The 15314-nt window shown below is 45.2% G+C and overlaps 1 protein-coding gene and 1 long non-coding RNA gene across 4 annotated transcripts in view; one reads left to right on the top strand and one right to left on the bottom strand.

The window, feature by feature from the left end:
• Positions 1-4912, bottom strand: part of TTC1 (tetratricopeptide repeat domain 1) — a 32063-nt gene extending 27151 nt beyond the window's left edge. The window contains exons 1-2 of one of the 3 annotated variants that reach the window (XM_064458991.1): positions 4843-4912; positions 3912-4244 (exon numbers count right to left, since the gene is read on the bottom strand). In XM_064458991.1, coding sequence (XP_064315061.1) covers positions 3912-4235 — 324 coding nt within the window. In that variant the 5' untranslated portion in view covers positions 4236-4244; positions 4843-4912. The other 2 variants (XM_064458989.1, XM_064458990.1) reach the window with 2 other exon arrangements.
• Positions 4913-5033: 121 nt separating this feature from the next.
• Positions 5034-15314, top strand: part of LOC135314737 (uncharacterized) — a 34376-nt gene continuing 24095 nt past the window's right edge. Inside the window, exon 1 of the long non-coding RNA XR_010374215.1 lies at positions 5034-5104. This is a non-coding gene — a long non-coding RNA (uncharacterized LOC135314737). The remainder of the gene's footprint in view (positions 5105-15314) is intronic.

Consider the following 15314-nt stretch of genomic DNA (forward strand, 5'->3'; position numbering starts at 1 on the left):
GGCTGAGAATAACTGATCAAGGACTGCCGAAGTAGCAAACACAGCACTTGCTGCTGGGTGTCTGGGCACAACCTACGCAGCCAAATAAACATGTTCTGAATATTTCTGCCTCATTTTCTCCAGCAGCAAAAAAAAATCATCATGTTGCCCTTCTTAAAAATGACCTTCTGAGTAACTGGAAGGAGGTTTAAAGTGTTTGGAAAACTCTGAATAAATGGATGTACAGCAGCTGTTTTCAGACTATTTTTTTTTCTCTTAAAGCTGCATCACATAATAGATTCTTTTCCTAATCAAAGTATATAGAACATTTAACTTTAAAAATTAAAATAAAGTTTGTAGCCATCAGTTCCAAATACTTAGAGGAAAGTTGCAGTAGCAATTCAGAAGTGACCCATGCCCATGGTTTTACTACACAGAGAACGTAAGGTGATGCAGGGTAAGATCATGCAAATAAGCTACTTCAAGAGTTATAACAACTGCTGTAAGCCTCTAATTCATCTCTAGTTTCTGGATTTCTCAAGCTTTGCTTATAAGAGATGCCAACATTATTTTGTTAGAGAAAAAAATAGCTGTATTTTAACAACTATTCTATAATCCACTCAGAAAGCTCTCTATGGAACATAAACAAAGCTCACGATACAAGTATTGCCCATCTAATATTTACGACAATACTAAGAGATACAATCCCACTGTTCCATGAGGTATAATGATAAACCAAGCTGAAAGGCATAATTACCCAATACCACTGGAAATAAACCAACACAAAGATAACTGCAGCTGCCTCCATACTTTCTCTAAGGAAATCTTTCCAGCTTTAAACAGTGATTATTTTGTACTCCATTGTACCTTTTAGTGGAGTTCCACAAAGCTGAATGCAAATAGTCAACATTCATGATTCTTTTGCTCACTTTACAGAAGGCACAAATGGATGCACAAAATTCAATTATTACCTAACATTACAACAGAAGCAAGAGCAGCGCAAAAACTAAGACACCCAATTTCCAGACCTGCTGCTCTTTCCAGAGTTTAATTCTACGACATAATTTTCCCCCAGCTTTTAGCACTTCATCTATGAAACTCTCAAGCTGCCTTCAAGTTATAGGCTGCTGCAGAAGCCTCATCATGACTCATGATGACAATGTTCCTTGGTGCACAAGCAATAAAAACAAGTAGAAAAAAGGGACTGTTTTGTCTAAGCTGAGAAAGACACAAGGGCACCATGAAAATGTTTTTTCTGTGTAGCAAGTAGGTTAAGAGAAGTTATTATTGCCCTCTGTTCAGCACCTGAGAGAATGCATTTGGAAAGTGCCCAGTTTCAGCATCCCCTCTGTACCAAAAAAACCCCAAAACTCAAACCAGACATCGACTCCCCAGAGGGAGTCCAGCAGAGGGCCCCCAAGACACTCAGGACCCTGAAGACCATGTCCTAAGCAAGCAGAGTTTGTTCAGCCTTAGAGAAAGGTGGCTCAGGGGAGACCTCATTACCAGAGAAAACGTAGATAGACTCTTCCTGAAGGTATGCAGAAGAGCCAGCAGTCACAGGTGCAAAGGAGATTCTAATTAAACAGGAGGAAAAAACTTTCCACCATGAGGGTAACTAAACACTCTAACAGGGGCCCGGAGAGGCTGTGCGATCTCCATGCTCCAAGACTTTTTGTGGCTCTGGGCAGGCTGATCTGTTCTATGTAACTTTGAGCAGGGCTTTGGACTAGATGACCTCTCCAGAGGCCCTTTTGGGACAAAGGATGCACCAAATAACCTCTTGAGACTCCCCCTCACCCACATTATTCCTTATTAGATCTCAAAGTATTACAACTGGTAAGCATTGTTATGCCATTTTACAAATGTCAAAACTGAGAGACACAGAGAGAGAGATGAAGTGATTTCCACAAGGTGAAGCAGCAAACAAATGTTACCTTTAGTCTCATTCCTACTTCAAGGAGATTATGTTCCGTGTTCCACTTCCCTGCTCATCTCATTATTGCCTTTCCACCTCAAGGAACATCTACCTTAACATGACATCTGTAGTAAAGATGAAAAACTACCTTTTTGGCTTCACTGATATATTTTGGTCAGAAATCCCACCCTACCAGCAAGGGAACTATTTGAGCCACAACTTGATTAAGTTTCTCTATACTGGTTTGTAACTACCAATAAGGATGTTTGGTTGCCTCTGGCACCTTAGCTCTGCATGTTTCTGCCCCTCATCCTCCATTTACAGCAGCTGGCATTAAGACCATGGCACAGGCAAGTTACTGCCAAGTCCCTCCCTTCTTCCAATATTTTTGGGATATGTATAGCCAGCATTTATTTACTTGAACAACACAGACACGGCTAGCCAACAGTTAAGAAAGCATGGCCCAGCTTTACCAAATCAGCTGAATTAGAAAAGATCAGCCTGCCTGTGTAAAAGAGAAATAAGCCCCTATCAAGTCACTGAAACATTAATAATATTTTAAGTACTTTTAAAAAAAATTAAATTTGACCCTTCATCTCTTCTTTTTCATCAAGTGCCTCACTTTAGAGTACTTATCTACTACAGTAGTAATTTTTTCTACTGCTCCTGTTGATTTGGGAGTTTCCAGAATAAAAACTATACAGCTATGCAATACACTATCTTCCCTTATGAAGAAATGCTTTCCCACGATGCTGCCTACTTTCTCTTGTCAGCTGCCATTCCTTACTCTGCTCTCTCCCTTCCTCTCTGTAATCAGTTACTCAATGTTACCCATGATCCAAATTAAGCAGTTAGCCTTTCAGTAAGGACTCTATTTCTTTTATTAAAATAACATCCAATTCATGCCTATAGGACTACCAAATAAAGTTTGCTGAAGTCTTCCCTTCACATCTTTCCCCCAACTGCCAAAGAATACCATAGAACTTTTCATCACAATTTTCAGTACAAGTAAGTATTCGTTTGGATAATTTAATCAGATTTTAAGAGGCTGGATCAGTTCTTTGAAACATGATCTGTTTAAGAGGCTGAGCTATATAACTTTTCAAAAATAGAGTGTTCAAATCAACAACAACAAAAAATTACAAGAGTTGTACGTTGGGACACATAGTTTAATATCTTTACTTAGTAGCTTATAGGGGAGTAAAGTTGAAGAAAATTGGGGGGATCCAGAAATCAGTAGAAAGCCTTCCACCATTTGCTATGAGAATATAATTACCAGTAGAAATCACTGTATGACTTAAATGAACAGAGTCTAATCCTGAAAGTGATTTAATAAGTTTTCTCAAAATTAGAAAAAAATAAAGTTCTATCTTTTTTTCTAACTACTTGATGACAACAATATGCCAGAACCCTGAAAACTAACTGCTGTCACATGACACCACTGAGTATCAAAAAAACCTGGTTCACACAGACTTACAAGGGAGTAAACACTGTTACAGAGGCTGTTGGACTTCCCCCAAGACCTTTTTGTTACTCCCTCCAATATTATCCAGTTTGTTACTCAAACATTTTGTCCAATGTAACCACACTGAAAGTAAACAAAACCACACGTCTAATCTATAGGGATACTTTCAAATGTAATCCCAATTAGTCGTATTACATAAACTAGCCTTTCAGACATGAAATGTGCCCCGAGTTTTGGAAAAGCACCTTGCAGCTAATCAGGTGGAAACAATGAATCCATACAACTAAATAACAAGAAAAAGGGAGATTTTTGTTTCTTATAATCTGAGCCACAGTAACTTTACACAGTGGTGAAGGCACACAAAAATCTGCAATGGAATGTGATCATCAAGGAAAGCTAACAAAAATATTTGTTACCTAAAAGGAGAAATTAAGAATAGTAAAACGAGACACATTAAGAGAGTTTTAAATACCCATTATCATGACAGCCACAGACCATTCAGAAACACGGCACTGAAAATGTATCTTTTTACATTCAACATTGGATTACCTGTTTTTCTTCCTCTGGCATATCTTTTTCTAGTTCTAGTAAATATTCTTCATCCAGTTCTGTCTGCCTCCTTGAGCTATTCTCATCATTCTGTAAATTCCCTTCATCATCCAGCACAGGCTCTTTTGCCTCAAAGGAGTCATGACAGTCATGGAAACACTCATCTGCTGTTGTGGGATCTTTGGCTGAAGATGGTGCACGTCCACTCTCAGTAGTTTTGGGATTCTGTGCATCTTTGGGGCCAGTCTCCAAAGACTTCGGATCAGAAAGCTTTAAGTGACCAAGTAATTCTTCAGGTGGACTTGCTTCTTTAAACTCTTCCATGTTGGACTCCTTGGAGGGGTTAGTTTTTTAGAAATGAGAAGGAAACAACCCTCGATAAGTATGATATAAATGCCTTGTCAGCAAACGAATCTCTAGAGTACTTAAAAGTACTCCTGGCATCACCTGAGGGAAACTATTACACCTCACGGGGATGGGGGAAAAGCAGAGAAAGCAACTCAAACATGCTGCTTCTACAGGCTACCCCGGGACGTGGGCCCAGCGCACTGTTCCCATAAACGAGTCAGCCCACAAGCTCCCGCTCCCACGGCCTGCGGGGCACGGCACCAAGCGGCTGCAACATGCCCTGCGCAGCGGGACTGGAGCCACGTACACTCGCGTGCCCGCAGGCCCGGGCACCCCTCGCCCACTCCGGCCCCTGCCGGCCGGCTAGCCCGCCGCCCCCCGGGCCCCGCTCGCACCCCCGGGTCACCCCCGGCCCGGGCCGGGCCCAGCCAGGCCCCAGGCGGCCGTTCTCGGCTCTGACAGCGCAGCCCTATCCCGCCCCCGAGATAAGGGGCCGGACGCCCCAAAACAACACCGCCGCCGCCACCGTCGTCTCCCCACCAGCCCAGAGCGGCCCCGCCGGCCGCCGCCCCTCACCCCGCACCCCGCAGCCGCTTCCTGCCGCCCACAGCCAATCGGGGGAGGCCGCGCGCGGGCCGACGGGAGTTGCAGTCTCGCGAGGGCGCGGGGCGGGGGCGGGGGCGGGGCGAGGCGAGGGCGGGGCTGGGCGGTGAGTGGGGCGGGAAGGGGTGCTGGGGAGGGAGAGCGGGAGGTGCTTCGGCCTCTGTCCCCGCGAGGGTGCCCTTGCACAGCCCTTCCGCACGCCTGGAAGCGGGTCTCTTGTGGCTCTTTGGGCTCAGTGCAAGGTCAGACGTTGCCCCTGTGGTAGCTTTGGGGCAGGCTCGTGTTACCTGGGCGGGGTAGCTCCGAGGGTGCTGGGAGGCTGGGGCTGCTGCCCCAGGCGCTGCTCGAGCGACCAGGTGCAAGGAGAGCGAGGGGAAGGCCCTGGGGCCGTGGAGCCCTGCTCCAGTTCTCCCCATGCGCCGTAGGGGCGCAGCTCTGGCTCGCCAGGAAGCAGTTTAGGGGTGGGGGGGTCTGTGGTAAGTGCAGCACAGGGCACAGCTAGGGATGGTGCAGGTGGACAGTGGGAGAAGTGCTGTCTTGGGCAAGCACCACCTGGCTTGAAAAGATAAATCAGGATGAAAATGTGATCAGCTGAGGGAAAAACCTGATAAGATACCAGAGGAAAGTCTTGGTAGGTGGGCAAAAGGAGGAGTTGTGTCAGCAATGTTGGTTCAGGTTCTGTTGCCTGCACTACTTTAGCCTACTGGTTTGTTTATTTAGCAAGTAACTGTTTATGGTGTGTGATAGCTGTGTCACTTCTAAGCTGCCATGAGTTGGCTGTCTCCAGTATGGAGACAGTTTTGGTTTTTCTATTTTAGTGACATGTGAAAAGTGAGTTCTATTTAATTAAACACTGGAATAAAACTCCCTTTCTTCTTGTTTTGTATGCACTCCTTGTGTACCCCACAAATGTTAATCCCCAAATTTTGATACAGACCTGAATTTTCAGAAGTTTTGAAGTCAAAGGCATATGAAGAAATGCCTTTTTTAATGGAAAATCACTGCACCAAGTCCTGAGGCAGTTAAGGTCTATTCTTACGAGGTTTTTCCTTGCTCTAAAGAGTTTTTCAGTAAGCAAGTCCTGATGAAAGATAAAGTTAAAAATGTTCCTCTAAATGAGTCTTCGATGCTCTAATTTAAGAAACCCCTTTCCAATATCAAAACCCAACAACAACCAAAAAGCCCCTGCACTATATATGCTGCTCCAGATTTGGGTCAGGTGAAATCTGTTCTGTTCAGCAGGATGTGTCAAGGATTATCCTTGGAGAACATGGGCTGTTAGAAACAGAAGGTAATCGATCTTTTATTGAAAGGGTGATTCTCCCCCTTCTTGCCTCTCATCCTGTGGGGAAACGTGCTGACTGTTAAGGCTGTATCAGCTCTTTTGGAGTTACCAGCCACCATTTGAAAACACCAAGACAGTATTATATCAGGCAGAACTCTGTCTGTGGGCTGAAGTGTATCTATTCCACGTGAAGGTGTGGAGGAGGCGTGTCCTTAGAAATATTTTGAGATGCATCCTGTCTTCTGAAGTACTTCTAACTGACATCACCAGGCTTTGATTCAAGCCTGAAGAGCCTGTGGGATGTCTGGCGTTTTAAAGTTGGGGTAGAAATTGAAGATTTGGATGCCAGATTCATTTTTGGTCTTAATTTGTTTGATCACTGCTTCTAAATGAACATTTCTGATGATGGAGTCTGTTGTTGCCAGAGACGAATGTGGGTATTGAGGAGAGATTGGAACACCTTCAGTAAGTTGGCAAGAGCACGGCTAGTTACAGTGAAAGCAAACAGGAGCTCTATGACTGGTTCTTCTTCCTCTCTCTCTGGATAAAAAAAGTAGATTCAGCATTCTGCAGCATCCCAGCTGCAATGATTTAGCCCTCAAAAATGTGCCTTTCTGCTGTTCTGCTAGCACTGTGTAATTTATTCTGACTTACAGAAAATATTTCTGAACCTTCATGTTGTCATGTCATTTGAAAAGGGAGAAGGAAATTACAGCTGTGGTACAAAATCAATCCATGCAGTTTTGAATTTGCTGAAATGCTATTTAAATCTCCTCTGGCTCTGCAAAGAGCACAGGGGTTTGGATAAGTTACGGTGTTTCATCCCCAGGAGGAATTGAACTGGCAAGAATAATACTGGACATCAGGGGTCAGCAACCCATCCAGGGTGGTGTGCTAGCCTTTATTTTCCAAAACTTTTCCAAAAGTGAGTTTATTTGCCAGCAAAAACTCTACAGGAATTAGATCTGCTCAGAAGTTTTGAGCTGCTGCTCGTCAGTGGCAAGATACTACCTTGCCTCCACGTGAGGCAAGGGTGTCTAGCTCTCACACAGCTCCAAACTTAGTGGGAGCCAGGACTAGGAATGTTTGCTTTTCAGTAATGCCATGGTTCCCAATTCTCGTCCCTGGCCAGCCCTGTTGAACACCATCCAAAATCCATCTGCTGCCTTTGGCTCCTATCCTATGGGGTTACTATTCCAAAATGAATAACACTTTTTACTTATAATCACTTTTTAAAATGGAGTTGATGAAACATACCATCTTATTGACTTCATAGGAGAAAGTGTGAGAAAAATTAGCAAATTTTACAATGTAAGTTTTATGCCTGTGCCTTCTCTGATCTGGAGACACTCTGGGGCTCCCTGACTTTATAACTGGAGTCTATTCAGCATTTTGTTTCTCCTAACACAACATAGGGGAAAAGATGCAAATTCCCAGAACCCCAGTTCCCTGCTCTCATTTAAGGGTGATTATGCCCTTATGAATCTTTACCTTAGATCTAGCAAGAAGGGCAAGGATTTCCCATGGTCCCACTTTATTGAAGATGAGGATGTCCCCAGGTGTCCTTTTTAGCAGAGTGACCTTTAAGCCTCATGGCTGCTCTTTAGGATTGTTGGTTCCCCCTGAGCAAGCTGCAGTTCAGTGAAAGTCTCTGAATCTCTCTCCTGTGGAAGACCTCCTCAGTGCACTACAAAGTAAAATCCAAAAGGCTTCGCTGTAGTCAGGGAACAGACACCCTCCAGGAGAACCAGAGGCTCTGCCCACCCTCAGGGGATCAGCCCTCCAGCTGGCAAATGCAGAGGCAGAGACTTTCCAACCCCTCATGAGGTGTCAGCACAACACGTATGACTTCTGTCTTTCAGGTTCCCAAGCACTGACTTACTGTTTGTATGTCTCACTTTCTCTTCTTTACACTGTAACTTTCATTATGGCAGTTCATGGGTTATTTTATGTTTGGAAAATACAAGAGCAAGTTGTCTTCTAGTATTTTCAAACATATACATCTTCATAAGAAACACCCTGGAGGTTATAGGGCCACGGCCAGTTTTTACCACTAAATCTTACTTGTTCAAACACAGAACGTGTTATTGCTTTACTCAGTCTTTTAGAACCTCGAAGTCATTGCTGTAAATGGAAGTGTAGGAACAGCTGAATATTGTATATATACAAAAAATGAAAACCCGGTATTGTGGGATATCTGGAAAGCCAAGGACATGTAGTGAACAATCCAGACTCAGACTATGTGGACTTGATCTGCCTGTAAAGAAGAAGGCCTCAAGGATGTCGCAGAGGTCAACTGCGGTTTTAGAGGCATGAAGCAAGCAGGAAAAGGGGAAGTAACCACTGACTAGTGGAACTAAAAGCAGGATATGGGCAGATCAAGCTGTACGTGTGGATTAAGGGTATAAACGAATCAGAATATAGCTAACAGCGCGTGGCCAAACACAGCTAACCAATTAACAATAGACTTGTGCGTGATAAGGTGGTTAAAGAGCTATATTAACCGTGATGTGTCTGCAATACATTGACATCTGCTTGATCATATTGATCGTGTGCTGTGTCCGTGACTTCCGCGTCGACAAGTGGCGCCCGAACAGGGACCCTCAGACCGGAGTTGGATTTTCTGACGGAACCGAAGACGGAGGGTGCGGAAGCCGGCCGTAGGTGAGTGCTGCCCCAGCACTCGGGAAGACACTAGCGCAAGAGATTAGGTCTCGCCCTGATCAGGCGGGCGGCCGGGGAGGAAATGGGGCCCACCATGAAAAAAGAAGAGTCAGCGGTGGTTAAGCTCCTCCAACATATCCTCTCAATGAGAGGGCTGAGTTATGACTCGTCTACCCTGAAGGCTTTGCTGTTTTGGGCAAAGGGAAAGGACTTGTTCCCCACAGTTGGAGCCACCTTTGATGTTCAACATGGGAAAAAATAGGGGCAGAGCTGTGGGAAGAAATAAGTAAAGGATCCAGGGAGGCGAGCAAATTCTCCACAGTGTGGAGATTGATTAATGAAACATTGAAAAGCATGAGGGGTGAACAGCAAGCCAAGGTGTCTGCATTTGCGGCTTTGACTCCAGTTGGCGGGTCTGCCTCTGCAACCAGCATGCTGTTCTTGGGTCCAACGATCCCTGCCGCAACCCCAGCTCGCGCTGCGGCGTTGGTCCGAATCCCAGCGGGAACTGCAGCCACAGTCCCCACCGCCACGCATGTACCGGCACCAGAGAAAAAAGCTGCAGAAGATTTTCTACCACCACCAGATGCGCCACAGTCGGACAGCCCTCAGATTTATGATGATGCCGATCCACCATCCTGACCCTCTTCACCGGCGTCGACCACTTCACTTTATCCTCCCTTGCCACCTTCTTCTCCACCATCACTTTGCGAAGAGGAGGAGGAGAGAGCAAACGGTTTGGGGGATGCACAATTGCAGGAATTGGTAAAAAGGCTGGAAACTTTAGAGGCTTGCCTAGGGGCGCTGCCGGAAAAGTCACCAGCCTCTCTGTCTGTGCCATGCCCCGGACCATCGGGGCCTAACCCATTCGTCCCAAATGAAACACCGGGTAGGACCAGTGCTCTTGCACCAACTCCAGCGCCGCCAGCGTCGGCGGTATTTTGGCAAGGGTTGCTAGCAGGGGGGGCCGGGGACCCATCCATGCAATGGAAAGGGGTGATTTGAGATGCCATGATGGAAGGGCAGTTTTTGCCAATGGCATTTCCAGTTGTAGTAGATAATAATGGGAGAGGGGTGTGGGAAGCGTTGGATTGGAATATATTGAAGGAGGCCAAAAGTGCTGTTACTCAATATGGGTTAAAATCACCATATACTCAGTCCGTGTTACAACACATTTTTTCTTCACAGTTATTAACTCCTTATGACTCTAGGATGATTGTCTGGATGCTGCTGCCACCCTCGCAGCAGCTACAATTTTTCCAGCATTGGCAGACTGCCTGCGGTAAGGCAGCTTCGACACCTCGACAGCAGGGTGATCCTCTGTTTGGTGTACAGGCTCAGATGCTAATGGGAGCAGGGCCTTTTATGCGACCTGATTGGCAGGCACAATTTGCTACCAAGGTGTTGCAATTGAGCCAAGAGTTAGCGTATAAAGCTCTTACTAACGTGCATGATGAGAATACCAGACCTGCCTTTACCGCGGTAAAGCGGGGGCCCACAGAGTCGTATGGGAAGTTTATCGATCACTTGCATGCTGCAATTATGGCTCACCCGGATATGGACAAGAGCATGAAAGTAAAATTCCTAGATATGCTCGCTTTTGATAATACTAATGAAAAGACTAAAAGAACACTTAGCGTGTTGCCGAGGGGATCCAACACAGGACAGTTGTTGGAGGCCGCTAAGCAAATGTTAGAACAAGAAAAAGCTACAGTTATGGCCGCAACTGTGGGTGCGGCAGTTAAGCCATTGGTCTCAAAAAAGCAGGGAGGAAAACAGGACAAGAAGTGCTTTAATTGCGGAAAGCTAGGTCATTTTAAGAAAGAATGTAGGAGTCCAGTTAGCGCTGAGGGGCGAGGAAACAAGTGGTGTACAAATTGCAAGAAAGGCAACCATGACACTCAGGAATGTCGGAGATCGGGAAACAAGGCACCGAGCGCGCCGCACCCGCGCGTGACGACACAAGTGCAGAGTGCTTGGACCGCTGCGCCACTGCCACATCGGCAGCGCCGGAGTGGGCCTGGCAACAGCAGTAGACATGACTTTAACAACATCAGAGGTTCAGTTAATTGATTCAGACCAACAAGGACCGTTAGGGCATGGGCTAAGTGCATTGCTTATAGGCCGTTCCTCAATGTCTCAAAAAGGTATATTTATAGTACCAGGGCTCATTGATGCAGATTGCTGTGGAACCATAAAAATTATGGTATACACCCTAATGCCACCGCTCACCATACCAGCACAATCAAAGATAGCTCAATTTTGCACATGTGTTCCTAAGGCACAATCGGTCATGCATGGCCATGGAGGTTTTGGGTCCACCGGTGTGCTAAATGTGTTATTAGCGATCGATATCGCCAGGGGAAAACCAGAAGAAAAGGTGACAATTACACACCAAAATGGGCAATCCTTGGTGCTGTCGATGCTAATTGATACAGGGGCAGATGTAACCATCATCCCCACAACAAAGTGGCCCTATAACTGGCCATTGGCACCAGCAGCTACCAGTGTGGTGGGGGTTGGAGGTGCACAGTGCACAATGATCAGTAAATCTCCAGTGTCATTTAGCTTTGAAGATGGTACGACAGTTACCACAAGGCCATATGTAATGCACCTGTCTATAGCTCTCGTAGGTCAAGACATATTGTCCCAAATGGGAGCCCAGCTTGTAACCCAGCATTTTTAGGAGCGGCCACGGTTAAGCAGCCCATTTTAAAACTCACCTGGACCACGATGACACCAGTGTGGGTAGACCAGTGGCCGCTAAAGCAGGAGAGGCTGCAAATTTTACAGGACTTAGTAAACGAACAATTAGAAGCCGGTCATATCGTGCCTTCTACAAGCCCTTGGGACGCTCCCGTTTTTACCATTCCAAAAAAATCCGGAAGATGGCGACTACTGCACGATTTATGAGCAGTGAACGCTGTTATGGAGGACATGGGGGCACTACAGCCAGGATTACCTTCCCCTGTAATGATCCCTGAGAACTGGGATTTGCTTATCATTGATTTAAAAGATTGTTTCTTTACTATTCCCTTGCATCCGGAAGATGCAGAAAAATTTGCATTTACGGTACCGGCAATTAACAAACAAGAGCCGGCGAAAAGGTATCAATGGGTGGTGTTACCTCAGGGCATGAAGTACTCACCTACATTGTGTCAAAATTTTGTGGCATGGGCTCTACAGCCATTCCGAAAGCAACATCCATCCTTACTAATTTTTCACTATATGGATGACATATTGATTGCTGGTGAGAAGATAGATTCGGAAGGAACATTACAAAAGTTAGTAAAAACCTGAGTGCCCAAAGGGCTTAAAATAGCCCCGGAAAAGGTGCAGCGCCGAGGTCCATGGCAGTATTTGGGCTGGACAATTACCGGAAGTACAGTCCGACCACAGACAATTGAACTTAAAACAGACATTAAGACCCTCTCAGATGTTCAAAAGTTGATGAGAGATATTCAGTTGGTAAGAGATGTTAGTGGAATCACTAATGATGATTTAGTCCCATTAATGCCCCTATTAGGAACCACGACCGAAGCCTACGAACAACGAAGCCTATCACTGGAACAGAAACAGGCGTTAGAACAGATTGTGGAAAAAATTCTAACAGCTACTCTACAGAGAAAAATTACTACTTTGCCTTTGCAGTTTTTGATTGTTAATTCGTCGCCCAAACAAAAGCATTTAGTAGGACTCATAATGCAATTAGATGAACAGCACATCAATATTTTGGAATGGGTGTTCTTTTCTTATCAACCCAAAAATACAGTTTGTACACGGGTTGAGCTGTTAGCTAACATAATTGTTAAAGGCAGAAGAAGGATTTTGGAGTTATCAGGACAAGAGCCCGCAACGATGTTTATACCTATAGCACAGAGCTATTTGGATTGGCTCTTAGCAACCTCAGAGACAATCCAACTCGCTCTTGCCAAGTATCCAGGTACGGTTACTAATAATTATCCATCAGCCAAAATTTTATCACTATTGCAAAACCAGGAATTTGAGGAAATCCCTCACAGGTCAGAAGTACCAGGGGAAGGACTCACAGTATTCACCAATGCTGAAGAGAATCAAAACGAGCTGCTATTGCTTGGCACAGCAACAACCAGTGGCATCATCAGCTTCTTACGGGCCACGCCACAGACTCTTTGCAGACACTCGAACTGAGAGCAGTGTTGAGGGTTTTTCAACGCTGGCCTGACGACCCTTTAAATGTAGTCTCAGACTCACTCTATGTGGTGGGAACAGTACAGTGCTTGGAACGCGCTATGATCAGAACTCTAAAAAATAACACCTTGTATATGTTATTGATGCAGCTTTTGTTTTTCTTGAATCAACGCAGAAAACCCTATTTTGTGACACACATTCGCAGCCATCAGTTTGATCAAGGCTTGTCTGTCGGAAACAACGTAGCAGACAAACTAGTTGCTACTGCTTGGAAAAATCACAATGTCAACCTGTTTGAGCAGGCCCGTTTGTCTCATGAATTTTTACATCAATCTGCAAAGGTGTTAGCGAAACAGTTTAACTTAAAGCTGTCAGATGCGTGAGGCATCGTGCAACCGTGTCCTGCTTGCCAAAAACTGGGATTTGGTCTAGGTCTTGGGGTAAATCCTCAGGGCTTAGGAGCCTTGCAATTATGGCAAATGGACGTCACTCATATTACAGAATTTGGTCGTCAAAAGTATGTGCATGTCAGCATGGATACTTATTCACATGCGTTGTGGGCCACTGCTCAAACAGGAGAATCAGCCAAACACGTTGTGAGGCATATGCATGCGGCCGTTGCTGCTTTAGGAACTCCTCAGGAAATAAAAACGGATAATGTCCCTGCATATATTTCACAAACATTCAAACGCTTTTGCCAATTGTGGGGCGTTTGCAGAGTAACTGGCATACCCCACCCCCCTACAGGACAGGCCATTGTGGAACGTGCGCGTGCTACCTTGAAATCGCTGTTGCAAAAACAAAAGGGGGGAGAACTGGCTCCTTCTGAACGTCTTGCAAAAGCGATTTACGTTCTAAACTATTTGAGGCTCACAGGAGACCACGACTCTCCTCCAATTGTAGTTCACCATCTGTCATTGCAATCTGGACTACAAAAAGCTGACTCGGTAAAAGTACAGTATTGAGATTTAAAAACTGGGGAATGGAAGGGTCCCGCAGAAGTAAAAATGACCGGTCAAGGTTATGTTTGTGTTTTGACAGATGAAGGTCCACGGCGGGTGCCTAGCCGCTGGGTGAAACCATGGAGAGAAGATCCGGGACATCAACGGTCGTTGCCTTGATGCATTTCCTCCTATCACTCCTCTCCATTGTTGATCTCGGCCGCTTGTGGATTTCGGTGCAACCACGTCAAAATGTCTGGGTGACGCTTGCAAATAATATGGGACAGAGTTCGTTGTGTCTAGCTGCGGCAAATGCGGGCAACCCATTTACGACATGCCTGGTAGTGATTCTGATAGGTGATCGGGAGTGGGAGCGCCTTGCCAGAGTCTTCCTGTCCCAGGTTTAGTAAATGATTCAAAGACAGCAGTTGATAATTGGATGGCTGGATCCCATACTTACCAATAGCTCCATTAGAACCTCAAGAGATAGATATATTAGGAAGTGTTACAGCACATGCTTGTTTGTATTTTAATTATACTGGGAAAAATCGAACCACAATAATACAGTCACTATCTCCAATGTTACAGGTATTTAACAATGATTCCTTATGGTGTAATTACATGACAAGAAACTTATCGCATTCCAGCAACGCCCCCCTGCAGTTACCCGCAGGGACGTTTTTACTCTGTGGTGATAGGGCTTGGCCTGCCATCCCATCACACACGGTTGGGGGCCCTTGCACATTGGGTCATCTTACCTTATTGACCCCAAACACTTCAATGATTCTGAATATTACAAAACAGTACAAGAGGTTGAGAAGAAGCATCGACAAATATTCGGAAGGATGTAATTCAGATTTAGATTTCTGGCAAGCAGATAAGACAGTCATAGCTGCATTTTTAGCCCCAGGCGTAGCTGCAGCACAGAGCCTTGCCACGCTTAACAAACTAGGACGCTGGCTAGCGAAACAGAACAATGCCACAACGCTAGCGCTTAGTGGGCTTTTAACTGAAGTAGATTCGGTACGGCATGCGACTTTACAAAATCGTGCAGCCCTAGATTTCTTGTTATTAGCCCAAGGTCATGGGTGTGAGGAGTTAGAAGGTATGTGTTGTATGAACCTTACAGATAGCTCCAATTCAATTTACCAGCAACTAGATTGACTTAAGAAGCTAACCAATGAGTTAAAAAACTAGCTCTCTAGGTCTTGATTCATGGTTGACTGGGTTAGGTATCTCAGGATGGGTAAGAGATTTAATTACCCACGGGCTTGTGTTATTATTAGGATTATTATTAACTGTGCTACTATTAGGATGTGTCTTTAAGTGTTTCATGAAAGCAGTAGAGCGCATGATGACTGGAGTCTGGATTGCTCAAAAACAAAAAGGGGG

Source organism: Phalacrocorax carbo, chromosome 8 (genome assembly GCF_963921805.1).
Source record: "Phalacrocorax carbo chromosome 8, bPhaCar2.1, whole genome shotgun sequence".
NCBI classification, from domain to species: domain Eukaryota; kingdom Metazoa; phylum Chordata; class Aves; order Suliformes; family Phalacrocoracidae; genus Phalacrocorax; species Phalacrocorax carbo.